The sequence below is a fragment of the Xyrauchen texanus genome, chromosome 42 (genome assembly GCF_025860055.1).
Source record: "Xyrauchen texanus isolate HMW12.3.18 chromosome 42, RBS_HiC_50CHRs, whole genome shotgun sequence".
Classification (NCBI taxonomy): Eukaryota; Metazoa; Chordata; class Actinopteri; order Cypriniformes; family Catostomidae; genus Xyrauchen; species Xyrauchen texanus.
Window position 1 is genome coordinate 21,143,025 of NC_068317.1, and position 22,636 is coordinate 21,165,660.

The window sequence follows — 22,636 nt, forward strand, 5'->3', positions numbered from 1 at the left end:
TAGCCTGATTAGGGGCCGGGTGTGCAGAATCACGATCCAGCCCCGCCCTCCGCTATGCCACACCAGTATAATCTCATCTGCGCATTCACTGTTTTGAGTCTGTTTTTCAAAGAAAAATTAATTTGACAATTTGATTTCCGCCTTGCTCTATGCTCATCTGCAGATGTTACTTTTAACCATTTAGTCTCTAGTCAGACAGGAAAATATTTTAGCATTTCATCACTTCAAAGTACTTTCTGTCTTGGGGCAGTGGTGGCTCAGCGGTTGAGGCTTGGTCGGGCCCTTGATCAAGGCCCTTAAACCTAACCCTGCTCCAAAAAACTGTGTGTATAATGTGTGACCAAAATAAAGGATTCTATCCTATTATATTCTATTCGATATTGTGTTTGTTTTTGCTTTGCAGAAGTAACACTATAAAACTATAAGAAGCTTTCCTTCATTTCCAACTCTGCTCTTCTCTCTCATATGGCCTCTGGGGTTAATGACACACATCATCAGCCCCTCACCATGAATCCGTCCAAATACTACAGTACATCATGAAATCAAATACCATCAAAAATTCGCTCCCTTCCTGTCTAAACTGTGTAACAGCCTTCAAATCTGATCAGCCTTCGGTCAGTACACAGCTGGCTTGGATTGGGCTTTTTTTTTTAACCCATGGCTGGGTGCAATAAGCAACTGGAGCACACGAGGATTCCCAGTGCATGGCAGGGGTAGAAATCAACAGAAATCTGGTGAAACTATTGTGATATCTGGAAAGTAATATAATAATAATTTTGTTAGAGCTCTCGTTTACATGACGTGTCAGTTAATGTGACTGATTTAAATTGTTTAACACATTCAGTTTTCTTAATCGTTATTAATGCATTTACAGATTCTCCATTTCATTCAGCTCCGTGTGCGTTCTGGCCACTGGTTGGAACCTTTGTGATGTGTCTGCCTGAGGTCATGACACTTATGCACACACAATAAACACACATAACAGTCATTCCATGTTTGTGATCATGATGAGCATAGTGGATAGCCATGACACATATTGTGGAGGATGAGAGTTGAAGAGATTGAATGCCCATTGCAATGAATTCTTAACCTATTTTTAATTTTTTTTTAATTAGTCAACCTCACGCATTTATTGTTTAATGTTATGTGAATTTGTGCCATTTTATGCATTTCTGTCTTCATATTGTGAAATAATTTGTTTGGAAAATGTTAATAAAACATTTATAACACTATTATATATATATATATATATATATATGAGAGAGAGAGAGAGAGAGAGAGAGAGAGAGAGAGAGTAAAATTTAAGCACTTTCAAAATATGTGATTAATCGCGATTAACAATGAAAAATCATAAGATTAATCACAATTAAATATTTTAATTAATTAGCACTTTTTTATGTTTAGAGTATTGGGATTCAAAACTGAGATAAACTGCAATGCTTTGCAAACTTCTTATTCATCTACATTCGACTTTGGTGCTTTCCGCAACAATTGCTGAACTTCATGAATTAATAGATCACAAAGTCATAGAAGTATCATAGAGCACTATTATAGAGCTATATATTCTAAGCTTGTTCTGAGTCTGTATTTTAGTTAAACAGAAATAATCAAGTTAATTGACCCAATGCCACAGTATATTTTGTCTTCTCATACACTTGCTCTGCGTACCGTGTAATGTCTTTTTTTGAAAGACATTTGTGAAAACTTTTCGAAAAAAATAAAAAATAAATCACTGGCGTTATAATGCCACTACATTATTTTTCAGTAAAATTTTACGATAGTTTGAAATATCAATGTTTTCCCCTTCTTCTAGTTGTTGGGAAAACAACTAAAACACTGATTCTTTGCTTTAGAATACACCCCCCCCACCACCACACACACACACACACACACACACACACACACACACACACACACACACACACACACTTCTAGTATACAGGGAAATCATTGTTTTAACTAAAAACTAAACTAACTAAAATCATCAGTTCTTATCTTTAGAATATTGCTATAGTATTGTTTGGTTGTTTGGATGAAATATCAAACCTCTTCCCCTCCCAATCTAGTGTACGGGTGCTGGTGGAGGTGTATAGCTACAGGATACTGGACTTTAATCAGAAAGACAAGAGGGAGTGCTGGTGATGGCTAGTTTGGCAATGTCCTGCTGTTTCCCCACTGTGTGCCTGTTTCCCAGGTCTGATGAAGGGCTGACGATGGGTGGGTAATATAGGGTTGTAATCAACAACACCCCACACAGGTCCAGAATCAGCCTGTTGAACAGGTGATTAAGGTAAGAGGTCCCTGCTCAGAATGCAGCTGTGCTCTGCTTTGTGGTTTACTGTATTAAAGGTCTCTATACTGCACACTGGTTGGTTAATTTAAGGTTCACCCAAAAATTAAAACTCTCATCATTCACTCACACTCATGTTGTTCCAAACCCTTACTACTTCCTTTCTTCCATGGAACACAAAGGGAGATGTTAGTCAGAATGACAGCCTCAGTCACTTGTATTGAGTACATTTAATTTTTTCATACAATGAAAGTTATACGTGACATGAGGATATCATTCTGACTAACATTTTTCTTTTGTGTTCCACAGAAGAAAGAAGGTCATACAGGCTTGGAAGAACATATGTGTGAATAAATGATGACAAAATGGGTGAACTATACCTTTAAAATGTGCATCATCCCTTGCAGCACACAAAGTGACTTAGAGGCCCTATAATGCTTTTTGGTATTTTACCTTTCCTTTAGTGTGTAACATAGCTCTTTGTGCATGTTACAGGTCTGCAAAGTTACAAAGCAGAAAGTTCATGCAAAAGGGAGGTATTCTCTCCCACAGTCACTGCTCAAAAACTACATGAAACGGCTGGTTTGTAGTCCAGCCGTTTCTTCCGTAAAGTGTCTACGTCACTATGCAACACATTTGCATAATGCCACCAGAAGGGCAACTTTGACCCACCTTAAACCAAAGGTAATTATAGCCGAGGTAAGGATGAATTGGGTTAGTGTTGTTGCTATGTCCAGAAGACGCGGTTTTCTTCACAGCGAAAAAATTGAAGAATCAGTGGTTAAAATGTATTTTTACCACTTTTCCTCAGCAGTAACCAGTGCCAGATTTTCAAGACAGTTACTCGTGAAAGATGGTGCAGTTCCCACTTTGTTGGGACAATCTGGAGCTTCAGGATCATAACTTTAGTATGCTGGATTATTTGTGGATTTATGGATGCTGAGTTTCGTGTTGTAGCTATGGTGTACATCCAGAGCTCTACTGTAGGCCTCTGCACAATTGTGCAGATTGTTTGTCGTTCTTACTATCATGAATAGTGATCAAGTGTGGAGATTAGTGCTCGGCTAACTTGCTATGTAATGTTATTGTTTTGGTAAGGTTTTACTATTCAGCTGTGGGCTTTTACCTAAAACGGTGTAACACAATGGTCCAGTCAGAGGATGAAGAGAGGGGAGCAGTAATGTGCAGTATGAGAACAATTATTTTTTTTTTTACATTAAAGCATGTAAACCTATTCTAGTAGACCCTCAATATAAAATTATGAACCTGTAAATTAGCATAATGTGGGCTCTTTATATGACCTTAGTAGTGCATTGTGGAATGTAATTAATGAATAGAAGCAGACTGTTGCATACAGACTTAACGCTGTGGTAAATGAAAATTGAAAACTAACAAGCTAAAGCAATTAACTAATCTATTAAACCAAAAACGTTTAAGTGTTTGAAAGCATTTAAGCATTCAGCTTTTCTGGCCTAAGACTTGATTATTTTCTGAATAGACAAGAATTACGTAGAAACGTAACATATTACAATTAAAAACATAGCAACACTTTTTACAATCATAGCTGCATATAGTGTATGACTCAATAATTTAATTGTTATAGCACCTCTTTGAAGTGCAACTATGGATAAAAACAAGTCTTAATATCAAAGCGCTACATTTCTTCAAAGAAATATCTCAAGTCTCTAGAATTAAGGGTTTGAATGTAAGGATCAGTAAGGGAAGAGTAAGGAAAGCATGCATAAGAAACAAAACAGTTCCCTTGGAGCCTCCTATGTGAAAACTAATATGAGCATCAGATTTTTCAGTCTGCCATAGAGTCGTGTTTATTTGCTTGGTTCCCATGGGTATTTACCTAATTCAATGAGAAGCCATTGATGTTTTGACTTTGATGTTCATTCATTAGGTTGCTCTCAAAGTCAGAGGCAATAAAGCAAAGACTCCAGAAAATTGGTAGACATATGTACATCAGAAAACACAAGCATATGTACACAAGCAAAGGTTACATAACCTCTCAACCATGAACAGAATGAAAAGCAGCCCTCTTCAAACTTTTAAATACTTAAACTTCTGGGGAAATCAATTATGGGTGTTTCACACAGTTTGTCAAACACTATCATCGTCATTAAAGAAAGTACCTTGTGATCATGCACTCCATCTTTCATCATGTTTGACTGCATGTCGATGTTCTTGGTGTTTTTAGTCTACTTTACCCTTGATGTTGCTGCTGTTTTGAATGCAATCAAACTAAGAGGCTTACATAAGAAACCAAAATATTTCTTGACAGACTACAGCACCTAATTGAGTAGTACTATTTCCTTGGGTGCCTGAAAATATTCTATGATTTAAGAAGGCCCCATTGACACACGGTTTGTTATTGCTGTGACCCAAAACTCCCAGTTGCCCAGCCAAAGGCAGGTCAGAAGTTGTTACTCACCAGCAAGGCTACCTGGTCTCTGTAGAGTGGCAGTGGCATAGAGATCGTGGGATATTTTGTACTGCTCAGACGAGTGCACCAGCCTTTTGGTGGGTGAAAGAGTGGCATAAGTGGACACTCCTGCAGACTGCAGCTGCTGGTAAATAGGTGAGGCTTTATTGGGAGGAGACGCTAGCCGTAGAGGGGAGCCAGAAGTATGAGTACCGGGTGATCCTCCGATTCCCACCACATTGATAGGTGAGCTACTGCTGTAGGATTTTGCAAGTCTCCCAGGTGAAGGTTTTGGGGAGGCTGAGGAGGAAGAGGAGGGCAGGCGCTGGATGGTGGAGTAGCCGGGCGTGTCAGAAGCCGAGCCCAGACGCTGCAGTTTAGTCGGGGAACCGCTGGCTGCCGTGGACTGCATTGAGTTCATGGGCGAGCTGATGCGTTGAGCAGGCAGAGTAGAGCTGGAATAGTACAGACCTGGCCCGGATGCGGTAGAGAGATGCTGGGAATCGGACAGCAGGGCACTGCCATGGCTCTGGGTCTGTGCGGAGTCGCCCGCCGCAAGCTGGGCCGCACGATTAGATGTCACCTGTGAGAAGAGTAAGATGTTTATTAAAAGGCAGATGAAATCAAAATTAGGATTATGTGACTTTTAGTCCAATTGTGTGTGTATTGAGATCATCTACTGTTTATACTGGGGACTAAAAAGGAATTTTTTTTCATTTTGATTCATTCTGAGCAAAACTGTATTTTGTCATCCAATTGCAGTGTTGCCAGATCTTGCAAGAGAAACAAGCAACCTGGTTTGGAAAAACAAACCAAAATAAGCCACTTACCTCACCAAAATATGTGAAAATAAACAATTATTTTTTTCCTGTGTGGTGGATTTATCAGCATAGAAATCATAACAAGCATACAGTTAATAAAGACTTAAGAATAAATTGAATTACAGATCTGCTTCTCAGTCAAAACCTGGCAGCATCAAATCTGTATTAGTGCATCATATCTATTGACTAGTGCATTATTTCAGTGAAGACTTGGAAACAACTAAGAAATAGCCTATACTTTTTACCTCTAATAATGGTTTCCTTGCATCACAGAATGCGACATCCACAACAGGTAATTAGAAATGAGTGATGCAGCAGTTTCCTTCAAAATCAAAGCATGTTTAATTTTTTCTGGCAACTTGAAGTGGCATACTGTGATACACCCTTTGGCTTAATTCAAAAATGATTGGAACAAAATTAACTGGTTATAACCTCACTATGACCACACATGTGCGCAGCCGGAGACTCGCATCGCCCCCAGCGAGTACCAGCGTGGTTGTCCTCCTTAGAGGTTATAACTGGTTAATTTCATTCAGTGCGCACCAAGGGGTATGAGTGACCTCTGGGAAACAGAAAAAAACCACGGTTCGCATCAGACGGGATGACGCCATCTCCATCGCCTTGGCCTAAGCCTTGTGCCGCTACAGGCACTCTCGCCCTGATCAAAACCTACGTTAATTATCTTTTCGCAGGTTCACCTACGGAAACCTTGTTATGACTTTTACTTCCTCTAGATAGTCAAGTTTGTTCGTCTTCTCTGCGCTCCGCCAAAGCCCACAAGGAGCCCCGGTTGGGGCGATCCAAGGACCTCACTAAACCATCCAATTGGAAGTAGGGATGGGTGGGGTGTACAAAGGGCAGGGACTTAAACAATGTGAGCTTCAGACCCGCACTTACTGGGAATTCCTCGTTGATGGGAAATAGTTGCAATCACCAGTCCCGATCATGAATGGGGTTCAGCGGGTTACCCGTGCCTCTCGGTGCAGGGTAGACACTCGCTGATCCACCCATTGTGGCGTGTGTGCAGCCCTATCTAAGGGCATCACAGACCAGTTATTGCTCGTTTCTGAATGCCACTTGTCCCTCTAAGATGCTGGATACCGACTGCATGGGGCCACACAACTATTTAGCATGCCGGAGTCTCATTCGTTATCGGAATTAACCAGACAAATCACTCCACCTACTATGAACCTCAATGCACCACCACTCACAGAATCGAGAAAGTGCTATCAATCCTTTCCATGTCCAGGCCAGAGGCCGCATGCTGCACTCCTGGTGGTGCCCTTCCATCAATTACTTTGTTTCAGCTATCCAACCATACTCCCCCCGGAACCCACAGACTCATGGTTTCCCACACGCTGCCCGGCGGGTCACAGGAATAATGCCGCTGGACAGCGGGTCTGTTTCGTTTACAGTTGGAACTATGACGGTATCTGATCGTCTTCGAACCTCTGACTTTCATTCAGTTACATTTCGGTTATAAGTTTTCACTCCTGAACAATTGGAAAATCACTTTGTTACATTGTGCAAAAAAATTAAAAATTCAGTTTTCGGCTTTTGTTTTGGTTTTCATTCCTTTAGTATATATCAGGGACTAAAAATGGTTAATGTACTTCTAAGCATTTGGGGGAAAAGAATCAATTCTAGCAATTTCTTTTAGTCACTCAACAGGATTTAAATGATCATGACTGTTTTCAGTTTCTCCAAACACTGTTCCTGTTTGTCATTGGTCAAAAAATCAATAAAAATCAATCTACCAATGGAATATTTACTGTTGTCTCAACATAATAAACTGGGTAAATGGGCAGTATTTTAACACTGAAATAATTTCACACTTTAACTTTAAAATTCAAACAAAACATAATTTAACTATCTACAAAAGCAACATATTCTGATGTTATTTTTTCAGGAAATATGAAGAACAGGAATACGAGGCAAGGACATAAATTCTCCTTGCTAGAATGCTTTAAAAATCATAATAATTCCCTTGAAAATAACAGATGCAAGAATCTCCTGATCAAAATGATAAAAAAAAGCCTTTAAACTGGAGTTACTGCACATACATACACGACCATATGTTGTAATCCCTCATGGGATCATCACCCCTTATGTCAATGGATGTTGCATTGAATTCAGAAGGGCAGGCGTGCACAAAGACACCCAAGCAAATTAATGCTGGCACAGTGCCCGCAGTTTAGCAAGGCACATTGGCGTGTGAATAAACATTTCTTCCTTTAGATTTTTCATAATCACCATGATGATTCTGGATGATTACAATGAAACGGTGGTTCCACTGTTCCTCATTTACAGAAATCATTGAACCTAATTATTCATATTCTGAATAAATTCGATTATTTATAAACTGGCAGTAAGTGTAATTTTGAGCAACAACAACAACAAAAAGAAAATGAAGAAAAAGACTACTGCTTTGTTTTTCATTATGGTCTGGTTTTTAATAATGGTCTGGAATTCTGAATAGATATGAAGCAAATGTCTTGCAAATGGACAGTGACTGTGTAGAAAAAGTATACGTATACTTTGTTCTGTTCACCTCTGCATTGCACATTTAAAAATACGATTCTTCAAATGGTTCTTTGCAATACCTGAAGCTTCAGTAAAGATAAAATTTAAAGATATAAGAAAGTTTTGATGTTGCATTACAGGGTGTTTAGATCAGCGTACTGGTCGTTCTAGGTAAAACCAAGCTCTTCTTGCTTCTTTAAAGTCAACATGAAATGCTGTTTGCAAACAATTTTACAATACAATTACCATATGCAACACATTTCAGAGTGAATAGGATATTCAACAAGAAAAATAAATTCAAGCCCTTGTTTTGTATATTGGAAATTGACTGTCTCATGAAAATTCCACATGACTTCTGATTGGAGAGGAGGGGCTGAAAAATAAGAGGTGACATCAGCTTAAATGAAAAGTAATTTCAAAGCCAGGACAAATTAATCCTTCAATATTTAATTAATATAATATTGAAAGTCATGTTTTATCATTAGTATAACATGCACCAATTAATTGTACACAATAAGACAAAGGAACTTGTTTTAATCAAGTAAATAGGGTGATTTTATGTTGACTTTAAAGCACACAGACATGGATGTTTTCTAAAGAAAAAGAGAATAAAACATTCTGGATTGTGAAGAGGTTTTCCTATGCATCGGGCTGTAAAAGCCATTTTGGTTGCAATTGGAAGCTTTATTGTCAAGTGTGTGCTGCTTTCCTGCCGAGAAGACTTTAATGAATGAGATAGAAGACTCATAAAAAAACTCACAATAGGATTGTGAAGATTTAAAAAAAGCCGTTTAATAGCTTGATATCGTGTTATACCGAAGTGTGATGCAATTATACCATCATTCCCCCACCAAAAGCATTCTCTCTCTCTGTTTTGCTTGAAAACTGCGTACCAGTGCAGAGAGAAGAGGAACACCTACTTGAAGAGATTATTGCAGATTCCTGATGTGGATGAATTATTTAGGGAACAAGAGGTTTGTGGTGTTATAAATATCTACATAAAAGCACCTAACTGATGTGTTGTGTTAAATAAACCTATCCTGAAGCAGACAAGCCCCCTTCAGATTACCCTCCTCAGATACAAGCCGACAGTCTAAAGCATTCGCACCACAGAAATGTAGAGGGGAGAGAGCAAGAGAGAGAGGGATTATTTACTTTCAATATATAGAAAGTTCCAAGCAAAAAAGTTCTCTGTTCTTTATTTACTGAGAAAACGCATCAATTTAAAATGAGTGCATTGCCAAAGAATCTTTGCAGAGGAACCCCCTCAATTTATCCAAAACAACAGCAGAGGGCTGGGGGTGCTAGGCATCTTTCATTAAAAGCAATGCTCTGTGCCCAAAACAGAGGGCCTATGTGCTCATTAAAAATGTCAAAGGATGGGAGAGGAGGCAAGGAATCAAAAGAGATCGAGAAAGAGAGAGAGAGAGCCTCTGTGTGTGCAAAAAGCAGGGATGTGCCAATGTCAGCTTTATCGTGACCAACCGTTTCAGCACTACTTCTGTCATTTGTATGCAGTAAACATGCAGTTAATTAGCAAACAGTAAAATTGCCATGCTAAATTAAATGTTTCTCCTCTGAACAGGAACGGTTCCTATAACTGAACATTTCAAGCTCGTAGCAGGTGTGCAAGACTCGGTCTCATTTGAAGAAATGAAAGTTGGTGGAAGACAGCCCTGCAGGGTATGATATAATTACAGTCTCATCAACAGGGCACAATTTAACTCCCCAGATAATCGCAAAGTTAGAAATACACACAGTCCCCATTCAACACAATGCAGTACCACTGGGTATCGGCATCCTAACCCCTCAGATACTTCAGTCTTTCTGTTAGTTGGTTTAATCTGGTGGCAAAATCACTTTTTATGTCAAAAATAAATAAATAAATAAATAAACAGCAGGCAATGCTGGTGCTAGAACTACAGCATCCCTGATCCAAGAGCACAATAGACTCCCGATGCAGAGTCATTAAGCAAAAACAGACAGAGAGAAGGTAAACATAAGAAAAGCTAGAAATAGATTTGTAACGAAAGAGGCAAAGGAAATAAAATAAGCTAGAGGGAAAAGCAATGCGGTCTCTCACCTGGTTGTAGCTGTGCACAGCTCCTCCGGGCTGGCCGCTGGACCGTGGAGGGGGCTGAGGCTTCTGAGAATGCGGTGTGGTCAAGCAGTCACTCAGGGCCAGGGTCTGGTTACTGTGGTAGCTGGCGGAGTACTGGAGGGAGCCCTCTGGGGTCGAGGTGATCTGCAATGAGCTCTGAGAGAGCAGACTCGGTCCTGTATGCAAAGCACAAGAGCGAGAGAGAGAGAGCGAGAGAGAGAGAGAGAGAGAGAAAGAGAGGGAGAAAGAGAGAGAGGGAGAGAAAGAGAGAGAGCGCAATTTCAGCAAAGCAGTGATGCAACCCTCAGCCTGGCAGAAATGGCATACATAATTTATTAGGGGAGGAGTGAAATAGAGAGAAGACAGCACAAGAGAGGAGGATTAAGCTGACAAGAGAGACAACCAAAAGCAAGTGAGAGTGCAAGAAGAGAGGAACAAAACCACAAGAAGCAAGCATGTATGCATTTGTATGAATATTTGCATGTGTGTGTGCATCAAAGTATGCAACTGAAGAGCTGTCAGACTCTAAGGAGTCAGAACTAAGGATGGGCATGAGAACAGGAGCACTCAGGTACTCAGAAGTGATAGCAATGATCGATCATGAAAAAATAATCGTGCAACTCCACTTTTCACAGCAAATATACTGTAGTTACACAAACATGCCAAAAACTGACCTAATGTTTAGGCTTGTGATTAGTTATGGCATAAATTTCAGCAGTACCTTGCAGTCTGATTTTTCAGATGGCAATGTGCATCAAAACGGCACTGCACATGCCATGGTGACTTTCAGTTCATGGTAGCAACTAGGAATGGGCGCGAGTAAACGAGTACTTAAGCACTCGGAAGAAACAGCAATTATTGATCATGACAACAAAGATCGCTACTGATCATACATGTACGTGAATTTTCACTACATGAGGCAAAACTTTCTGAGTGTTTTTTTTTTTTAGTTGACCAGCAAATCTTTACATTATGACAATATATGATGATTTGATTGCACCATATTTTTGTACTTTTTGAAACATTTTATGCTTTAAACAGAACTGTGTAGATCACTTCTGAATTGTAATTTAATGAATTTATTGTACTAATATATGGAGTACAAAAATAGTAAGTAGTAATGTAATCTCTTGGACTACCGACATGACTCTTGTTTATTTGATGTCACATGCATTTGAGAATTGATATGATGTTTTGTTTTACTCGCTCTTTCTCTGTTACTGAGTGAAATAAAAAGGCACTTAAAGGGTCATAAACCCAAAAACACATTTTAACTGAAATGTATGGTTTCTCCAAGATAGCTGAAAGAGATGCAAATTATTCTTAGAAGAGGATTTTTGTGCATTCATTGACATTTCTGAAGCAGAGAATAATTCGCAACTCTAAAACGTACATTTTCTTACTAATGCAATCAGTTCTGCATTTATGTGTGGATTACATAGTGAACCTGAAATGTGAAATTAAATGTGTGTGTGTGCATTTTAATGCATTTGATGGACAAAACCCTTCAAAAGACATATGGTTATTTGACACACAGATTGATAATTCAAATAATAATCCAAATGTGTTTGTCAGGTAGTGCCATCAATACAATAGTATCTTAAGTAATGTTGTATGTAAAAAATATTATGTTCGCTAAAATGTTAATTTGAATTAGACCTATGCAATAACATTAAAAATGTAGCGTTTATGTCTGAATCCTAACGAGTTAATTTGACAGTTGTGTTTCCAAATGGATAATATGGATTTAAATAAAACTTGAGTGAGAAGCTTTTAAAAAATATTTTAAAAAAATTCACACAGCGAGACTTGGAGATTTTTGGGGTTTTCCAACGATGATGGAAAAACGATTTCAAGCCAACACCTGCAACCTTATTAAACACCTTCAGACACATCACACTTGCTTTTGCAGAATACAAAGGGGTTAGTGTCACTTCATTTAACCTTATTGTGTTCTGTAAAGATTTACAGTTTCTCTGAAAACTCTTGTTTATTTTTAACTTCACACGTATATTCAGATCGGTTTGATCACACTAGGGTGGTCCCTGAGTTATATGCTGCATGTGCCACAATTCCTTGTGCAAAATGATATTTTGAGCAAAAAAGAAAAATCTATTTTGCGCTTTAATAACATTAACTTCATTGTTGATTTACTCAGAATTCTGATATTTATGCAGATCTGTGCGGAGTTAACACTGTTTTTTGTCCTCTATTCCTACACACTCTGCAGGCAAAATATAGTTTTGCATGCTCAAAATATCATCCTGAGCACACAGAAAAAAATGTGTGAGCTCAAAATATAATTTTGACACCTGAACTTATCATGGCAACCCTAACATAGACCAACAATTAAAAAAATAGCACAAATGAGAAGACCTGCAGTGTGCAAGAACACAAATAAGAAAACAAACACACACAAGGGAGAAACACTGAAAAGAAAAATGATAACAAACTATAAACAAAAGACAAAATTACAAACCGGACTGGAGACAGCGCAATCAAAACATCGACTGAACATGAGAAACAAAATGATCCAAAAAACACAAGAGGAAAGTGAGCACTTAGCACATAAGGAACAGGTGAAGACAATCAACATAACAAGGACTACACTAGTGGGTGAGGCCAGAAAGAATGAGGAGGCGAGGTTGGGACAGCACATGGCAAACCATAACCCTGACTAAGACACATGCAAATGCACAGCACAAACGTACAAAGAATATAAATAGACAAAGAACACAGGGCAGACTGAGTTGAATTATTGTTTTACTTGACACACCTTCTTAAAAGGTTGCCTATTATCATGCTAGATGCTGACAAACAGCAAGACACAATGGGCGAAAATGGTCAACCTCCCTGGTGATTGTTCTGTTGAGTAATGATTACAATGCCCATATCTAGTCAGAACAAGGCAGTTACAAAAGATGAGAGCCAATCTGCCAGCAAACTAGACTGTATTAGCAATTCATAGTTTGTCAATATGCTTTCAAAGCTCATATAGCCTTCAGCTAGTAAGACCATGTTTGGACTCAATCAGAGGCTTAATCAGAGGTTAACTTATCCCTATTAGCATAGTGTGAAAAAATAATTTTCCTCCCCTCAAAACACACTGTGCCTTTAAAACAGCCTGAGTTAAAGCATCTCAGGTTTCTAAGGAGGAGGATGTTGTCTACTTTTCCCTGTGCTACACAATAATCTATGGCTCCTGTATCAGACAGATCCATCAAGCTGGTCTGGAGAGATAAGAAAATTGGTGCATTATTCGCGTCCATAATAGCCTGCTGCACTCATTTTTGCTTTCATTGATCTGAAAACCCCTGAGCAGATGCGGGGAGGATGCAATACAGCTTTGGTCAACCTAAAGCTTTCCGCTGTCCTGGTTCCTTTAGCACGGCATCATCAGACCATCATCAGATCATCAGCAAGGTCAACAAATGTAGAGGCAATGCAGAGAGTCTATGTGTCAAAGTGTATGACTTTCTTACATTCATGGAACACAAAATAAAATATAAAGCAGAATGACAGTCTCAGTCTCAATTCACTTTCATTGTAAGGAAAAACAATGAAATGTGATGTAAGTGAATGGTGTCTGAAACTTCCTGTCTGACATCTCCTTGTGTGTTTCATGGAATAACACCATACAACATGAGGATCAAATGAATATAAGCTTGTAATCAGTCAGCGTTGATAAACTGCAAATGACTTCATTCATTATTGGCCTTGTGAATATAATGTTCTATCACAACTACTAAAGTAAACTACTATGTGTACACTGCATCTTTTTTACATGCATATCAGCATATCTGTGCATGCACTGTATACCTACTCCTGGGAATACTTCTTATTCTCCTAGGATACTCTATCATTCTCATCATTTGGAATACCACATCAAAAAGACTACAGCTACAGCATCCTAGCAGTAAGATACACTAAATATAGCTCCTCACCTAGTGTGAGACACACATATGATTTCCCCATTATTCAATGCTCCTTATTCAAGCTTACCCAAGAGATCTGAAGCTCTCTTATTCACCTCCTTAAAACAGAGCAGCTGGATTAGTTTAACTGAGTATAACATCTGTATACATGTAAAGCAGTGTTGCCGAAACTCTAACATCAAAGAGCTGGGCAGCACTGTATACTGTCTCACAGAGAATAAATTCCATCTCCCCATTGTGCAGTTCCCCAAATACCAATAATTTCACAGATTTAAAAGAGCCTCGGTGGTGAGACGCTCATAGGAATGGTCCTCTTTTCCCATATCTCAATCAACAAGACTGTAAGTCGCCTCTTTGAGAGGTTTATGGGCCATTCTCAATGAATATCGTCATCTTTCGGATCCACAGAGACCAAATGGTATTACAGATAGCTCTTAGAAAATGGCAGAAAAGCCAATTCAAAGTGGATAAATACAGAAATGCTTCAGCTGGCATGGTAACAAGCTGGTGCTCAACAACATTTTACCCAAAAGCAGGCTGTCAAGCCAACCTTAGGCTGGAATACATTTGTACTAGTGATAAATAAATCCCATTATGGAAGTGCATGGAGTGTTGGACATGTATAAAATATCACCAAGAGTACCACCTCTATTTTTTGCTGGTTAGGTCAAAGGCCTGGGCTCCATCTCGGCAGAATGAAATATTTCATGAGGGAGCTATTTTTTATATTCTTTTTACAAGGCTTGTAAGAGCAATACCATCATGCTGCATTGTGAGGAGGAGAACATGAATATAATGGTTAGATGAAATCTATGGATAGTTTTGGGACAACTAAAGATTGGAAAGTCTTGACATCTAGCATTGCAGGAATGCAAACCAATGCCATCACCAACTTTCAAGAAATCAAGACGTTTTTCTAACAGCTTTGATGTTTAGACCACTACTGCATTCTGAATGAGTCAGGGACAGTCAGGAATGAGCTCTATTTGAAAATTAAAGTCTTTGGGTCACAAGGGCTAATTTTGTTGGCTGTCAGCTAATGTGTAAAAGCATGTCCACATTAGACACCTTCACAATGCTCCAGTTATTTTATCTCCACTCGCACTACTATACGATAAATTATTGAAAGCCACTCTGTCCTTAGCAGAACGTTAGAGCTCGCTGTAATTTCAACCTGTTATAGTAAACATACTTAATCTCCCATACATAATTCATGCCCTGTTATGTATGGTACTGGTATTACAAAGCCTGAAGCTTCACTCGAAATGATTGAGGCAGGGATGTATATTCAGTGAAGTCATTATCTGTTTTGATTATTTCGATTTAAAAGCTGGGATTAGATTGCAAAACTGGTGGCATTTTTCTCTTGTCACCAACCTTGACATAATGTGCAAAGTCAATAACTTATTTAAAAGCCATTCTGAACTCTGAAAAGGATCAATGGCATGCAACTTTCTGGGAGGACAATATACAGTTTTAGTAATAGAGTAGAGTAATACATCTCAATAAAACAGATGCTAAAGCCTTTCTGTTCATAATCTCTGAGTTTGGATTATTTAAGGAAGGTGAAATGAGGGGAACGGGTGGTAAAGACACTTTTCTTCAAAAAATATTTTTAGCTGGCATATTTCGCCAGCTATACTGTCATACAATGCCAAAACACAGTAACTACTGTATCCCAAAAGGGAAACTTCCTCACTCTGTTTTCTTTGAATCGTATTATCCAAGCATAGTTGAGGCAAATCTGTCCATCACAGAACAGCTCATTGATTAAGAGACCCAGATTTTGACTAAATCTGCAGTTAATGCATTTTGCCTTGCAGGGTAATAAAGTGGTCCTGGAGCAAATAGGAATATTTCCAAAAAGAGCTGCACGATAATGACACAAATCACAATTGAGAATTATTTCCCTTGATTTTGTAATTGTGATTATTTAAATTAATAGAATTTACAATAAAATAAAAAATATTGTGTGGGGCAACTGCATGCTCTTCTCTGCACAGGCTTTTCTCAGCTGAGAACTGTGATCCTGAATGACTTTATATGCATAAAAAACAAATAAATTATAATTTAAAATAATTAATTATAAGGACTAAATAAGGAATGAATTATACACAAATAATGAACAATGCAACAATACTATGATCCTGGGTTGTCATTAATGATTTGATGATAGACCAGTTGAAACATTTTTGATTTATCATTGCATTCAAGGACAGAACAGGGAAAAAATTGGCAGTTGTACCTGCTATATCAATTAAATATTCTATTAATTGTGCAGCCCTGTTTCTAATGCAAGACATCAAAGTTTTTACAAAACAATTACTTCTATTTCATATAACTTCAGAGGACTTGGCATATGACGCTTTCATGATCATTTTGGGTGCCTTTTAAACTTTGAAGTGAGTCGATATTAACTGTCAATGTATTGAATAGACAGACTTATTTTAATATAAAAACTAACTCAAATGAAACATGCTCATATGCACAGGCAATACTCAAATTGGAAATATAACAGCTTTGTTTTAAAGGCACCTGTGTACTAAGACTACATTAGAGATCGGTATATTCTATCAAATCCTGGGTAAAAACTACTTGAGGAAAGCGGAACATGCATAGAATTGCTATTTATTACATAGAATGGAGATTTCTTTGTTCCAGAAGAGACAATTATGAAGTTATTTACAATAACAACCTTATTGACATCCACTTGTTCTGGCACACAAATTCCTGTTCTGCTGCATTCTGTCTTAATTTAACGTGGCATGCAGTCAGCTGTTGTTTCACTAAAATTACAAAAATACAAGGTTTTACCCTTCTCTAAATAAAATGCTTTCGGTGCAATGTGCAATATAAAAGAAAGTTTAATAATCAGCATTGGCATGATAAAAGCAATGCTTGTGACATTAATCCTGACAGATGTTCTCAGATATATTCAAACTGTAGATACAAATTGAGACACAACCATGTCTTTGCTTTTACAGCTACAGTATAGATGTGACAGAAGCTGTTTCCTGTTTTTCTTGGTGTCAATATGATATACAGTATTTGACATTACTTTGCTGCATGTTAGGCTATTTCTCCAGCACAATCAGCAGAATTCATATACATTTTAGAGAAAATATTCTTCCACACAGCTCTTGAAATATCAATTGACAGACTCAGTATGGATTTAAACTGCATTTAGCATAAACAAACCTGCTTGACCAGACTAACATTATATTCATGGCAGGTTTAGAAAAATACAAATCAGATTAAGATGCAATGTGATCCTGATGAAAAGTACCTGATGAATACCTTTCTTTTTCAAACCCAAGTTGCTCCCAATGGCAGGCTAGCGCCTTGCAAGGCAGCTCTGCTGTGAGTGTTAGTGTGTGTTTGAATGGGTGAATGAGACACAGTGTAAAGTGCTTTGTAGAACTGCTAAGATTAAAAGGCCCTATATACGTGCAGACCATTTACCATAAATTTTTTCTTATTTCTTATTCTTTCTATCTTTCTTCCTTTCTTTCTTTAATGCAATACTTCATAAAAATAAGCATATAAACCTGAATAAAATTAAGCTTTATTCATATTTAAAAATGTAGAAATGATGTGTTCTGTAAACATAAAGAGAGCTAATCCTCAAGAAGAAATATTAAAAGTATGAAAAATTATTTGTCTGGAAATTGTATTCTGGAATGGTTAAGCTGTAACTAGCAAATGGCCACAAATTAAATGATGTACTGTTTAAAGCTATGCACTCATTGCTATATGCAGTTGTCGGTAATATAAATATAATGGGTCGCGGATGAGCTTGACATGATGATGGTCTCATTTCTTCCTAGGTAACTTTCTTCGACCATCATTCACTAAAGCTAATTAATATTCATAAGCCATAGTTTATTTTCATGATCTACAGTAATAATAATGTGCCATTGATGCATTTAGTATGTTCAGGATATGTGTGCATATTCATGATTTAAATAGATTTCTTACATTAAAAACTTTAGGTTTAAATAAATATTTTTGCACAACCTTTTATTGTTTTGTTTTTATGAGTTGAATACATTCACTAGCAATTGTTATAATCAAAAGGCAATCAAATTGTATTTAATCAAGTGCATTTATTCAGGTTATGTAAAAATGATGAATGATGCAGTTAATTTGTCTATTACTAACACAAATGCATTCTTATAGCATTCATCACGTTAAGTATATTTCTGCCTAACTTTGCTCTGTTGCGTTTGGCCATTTTTTTGTTCTATCGTCATGTTTGTTTCAAATGGATAAGGCCTGTGTCCTCAACTCATTTTCTGTTTCTGTCTTTTACCAATGCAAATGTGTAGAAATTTTTCTTCAGTAAACTCTCTCTCTCAACTGATTGAAACTCAACCTTGACTCCTGGTCATTATTGTTCATATTGTATTTCCCAACACAAAATCTTTTTTTTAGAGTATGTGCTTTTCAAACAAATGTCAAACAAATGTGGATAACAACAATGTCACAGATTAGTTGGATTAGGTTTATGTTTCTTTAAAAGACCATGCACAAATAAAAAGCAAAGTTGAGAAACACCCTCCAAAAACTACTGAATAAGCAAATTTGATAGCTACTCACTGTCAGCTGTGGTGTATTCAGGTGGATCCAAGATGCCAGACTCCTGTAGAGAACGAATACATGAGTCCACCAGTTCCAGACCTGTGTTCAATTCATCCTCAATGTCTTTCTGCCCATCTTTGAACCAAACAGAGAGAAGTCAAGGTTAATCATGCTTACACACAAGCATTCAGTCGCATACACCACAGACCTCATGACCTTTTCCCATCACCTGCTCACCAAGCAGACACAGTATAAGACTGAGGATACTAGGATGACCCTGATAACCAAAGAGCAGTGTCTGATTCAACTGCCAACTGTGGTGTGTAATTTGCCAAGGGATGGATACACAAGCTCCCTTAGATAAAAGATAACCTCTCATCTAGAGAGCCACCCGTACGGCCAGAGAGCAGTTGGAATACTTTGGACACATACTCTTTAAGAGAGTCATGCAGACAGCCAATGTGTCACATTCAAAATGATTGCTTAAGATTACTTAAGACAAAGAAATTTGTATTTGATGAAAAAATGTGTGTTTGATATAAGGAGAAAAAAAATAAGCAGACACTGTGAATCAATGTCTGCATGTGCATTATAATATACACTCACCTAAAGGATTATTAGGAACACCATACCGATACTGTGTTTGACCCCCTTTCGCCTTCAGAACTGCCTTAATTCTACGTGGCATTGATTCAACAAGGTGCTGAAAGCATTCTTTAGAAATGTTGGCCCATATTGATAGGATAGCATCTTGCAGTTGATGGAGATTTGTGGAATGCACATCCAGGGCACGAAGCTCCCGTTCCACCACATCCCAAAGATGCTCTATTGGGTTGAGATCTGGTGACTGTGGGGGCCATTTTAGTACAGTGAACTCATTGTCATGTTCAAGAAACCAATTTGAAATGATTAGAGCTTTGTGACATGGTGCATTATCCTGCTGGAAGTAGCCATCAGAGGATGGGTACATGGTGGCCATAAAGGGATGGACATGGTCAGAAACAATGCTCAGGTAGGCCGTGGCATTTAAACGATGCCCAATTGGCACTAAGGGACCTAAAGTGTGCCAAGAAAGCATCCCCCACACCATTACACCACCACCACCAGCCTGCACAGTGGTAACAAGGCATGATGGATCCATGTTCTCATTCTGTTTACGCCAAATTCTGACTCTACCATCTGAATGTCTCAACAGAAATCGAGACTCATCAGACCAGGTAACATTTTTCCAGTCTTCAACTGTCCAAAGTTTTCACACCATTCTTTGTAAACCCTAGAAATGGTTGTGCGTGAAAATCCCAGTAACTGAGCAGATTGTGAAATACTCAGACCGGCCCGTCTGGCACCAACAACCATGCCACGCTCAAAATTGCTTAAATCACCTTTCTTTCCCATTCTGACATTCAGTTTGGAGTTCAGGAGATTGTCTTGACCAGGACCACACCCCTAAATGCATTGAAGCAACTGCCATGTGATTGGTTGATTAGATAATTGCATTAATGAGAAATTGAACAGGTGTTCCTAATAATCCTTTAGGTGAGTGTATATATATATATATATATATATATATATATATATATATATATATATATATATACTGTACATAAAATTACAGTACATTCCATCTACATTTAAAATGCCTTTCTTTGCAGGAGGACATATATTCACATTAGAACTGAGTATGTCTTATATGTATCATAAAATGTGGCCTTTGAGAAATCATACATTTTTAGAGTATGTTTTTCAAAGACCGGTATTCATAAAGCTGATGCAATGATAATTTATACAAACTCCCTATTACAAATGCAGCCTTTTTACTTCGTACATTTTAAAAAATGCCATTTACCTTGGGTATTCCAGCGAAACTGCTCATCAGCTGAACTGAAAGAAGAAAAACAACAGGGTTTTAATTAAAGTCATGCCCACCAATCATATTTTACATGTTCATACATACACACTGTACAAATATTGAGATACAAGCTGAACTTCACAGTGAAATCACAGTGCAGATGCACCTTTCTTTCTGTCCGTATGATACAGTAGTAAAGGATGTAAGGGAATAATTGTTTGAACCCAACAATTCAACGATGTCTAGTCACAACACACATCAGAGAATTTGCAGGAAACTACAGCAGGGCAAGCAATACGATGATGCCACTTCATACGAATGCAGATTAGTTGTCCATTCTCCCAGGTCTGGGATTAAAGGTTAACCGGGGTAATGCCTCCCACCCTTCGGACCATGAGTATAATAAAGATTTCCTATTCAGTTAGAAAAAGAATACAAGTGACGTGCAGCCACGTGATGGGAGTGAGAACGGTGCAGAATATTGGATTTCCTGGCTTGTGCAGGATATTGGATTTCCTGGCTTGTGATCGAAACTGTTGCTGTCCGGCTGAGCCACAGGACAGAGTAAGTCAATGGTGAGGGGGGTGTGGTGGCTAAAATCAGCTCTTTTGTGGTTGACTGGCCATCTACTGTATAGAAGCTTTCAGGCATCACCCATGATTTTGTGCTGCAGCAGCCTGACCAACTGAATGAAGTGTGGCAGCAGACTAGAGTGCTTCCTCCAATGAAAAGTCAATTCATCAGCTCTGAATTCTGTCAATCTTTGCCGTGTGGCATCATGGAAAATGTGTGCATTTATTTGTCTGATCAGCCAATGCATATTTCACACACTGGAAAGCACTTTCTCATAGTAAACACCCAATCTGATTGGGTGATTTCACAGGTCTTTTTTTATTTATTTATTTTTATCAGTATGCCTGGAAAAACTTTGTGTTTCTAAGCAACCAGGTTGTTAGGAATACATTTGCTGTTGGATTTGCCAAGGTTTGCCAGGTCTGTGACATCACATCTTTGAAAGATATTTAGAGTTTTGTTAGAGGCATTTAGTAGCAAGTAAACAAGATATCCACAAGCAGAACTGTATAATCTGTTTGTTTTCTTAATTTATATCTGTAAATATTCAGCATTTTTTTTTTACTTAAAGAGCACCTATTTTTCAAATATTTTCACATAGTGTGTTATATAGCTGTTTCTGAATGCAATAAAGTCTTCAAAGTTTCAAAAATCAAAGTGCACTTCAAATGGAGTTATTGACTCCCAAAAGAAAAAACAGATTCTGAACACCTGAAACGAGTCGATATTAATTCCAGACTTACTTCCTGTACTAACCTATGTAATTTGGTAACAAAAAACCTGCCTCTGGTCTTCATTGGCTGCTCGCGAACATCTTTGACCTGCCCTCAAACACTACACTAAGCGGAAGACCACAACAGACTGGGACATCTGGGACATCTGACCAATCAGAGCAGGGTACACTCTTCATGTGTCATGAATCATGTATCAGCAGCTGCTGCGGTTCCCAAAAACCAGCAGAACATGTGGCACTAAAGCACAGAAAGTTGTTTTGACCACCGACATTAAACGCTGAAGCAGTGAGGACGCGTGCTTCATTTGCATCAACATTTTTTTTCATCAAAGTTTTTTTTTATCATATGGTTCTCTTAAAATGTAAATTATTTGCATTTAATCTTATGTGAATTATATTATAACTCTAATATAATATATACTGTTGAATATTTGCCTTTGTATCACCTTTTTAATAAACAACTTTACGGATCTTACACGTTTTTTATTCCCCAAATATTAATACAATTAATGCTGTGACTTGCAGTGCACAGTATGTCTTTGTATCAAAATGCATTTGTATACCAAAAACGTGGTATTGTCTCCTCAAAATCGTTATTTCTGTGAGATTGTTAATAGTCCTTAACAGCTGTCGTTGGCAAGTATTAGTGTCTAATAATGGGTCAGCCTGAAGATAGTTTGTTGGATGAGGTGTTTGTGGCAGGGCAGACGGCGGGGCCGGGTCGTGATTATACACACCCGGTCCCTTATCAGGCTAATCAAGCCTCCAAGAGGGATAAAGGCCGACTGCGGAGGATTGTGCG

General features: G+C 38.1%; 1 protein-coding gene across 2 annotated transcripts in view; it reads right to left on the reverse strand.

Annotated features, from left to right (window-relative positions):
- Window positions 1-22,636, reverse strand: part of LOC127634829 (catenin delta-2-like) — a 422,761-nt gene that overhangs the window by 175,421 nt on the left and 224,704 nt on the right. For both annotated transcript variants that reach the window (XM_052114524.1, XM_052114525.1), the window contains 4 exons: window positions 20,526-20,560; window positions 18,698-18,814; window positions 10,146-10,339; window positions 4,728-5,301 (listed from right to left, as the gene is read on the reverse strand). In XM_052114524.1, the coding sequence (XP_051970484.1) occupies window positions 4,728-5,301; window positions 10,146-10,339; window positions 18,698-18,814; window positions 20,526-20,560 (920 nt within the window). The remainder of the gene's footprint in view (window positions 1-4,727; window positions 5,302-10,145; window positions 10,340-18,697; window positions 18,815-20,525; window positions 20,561-22,636) is intronic.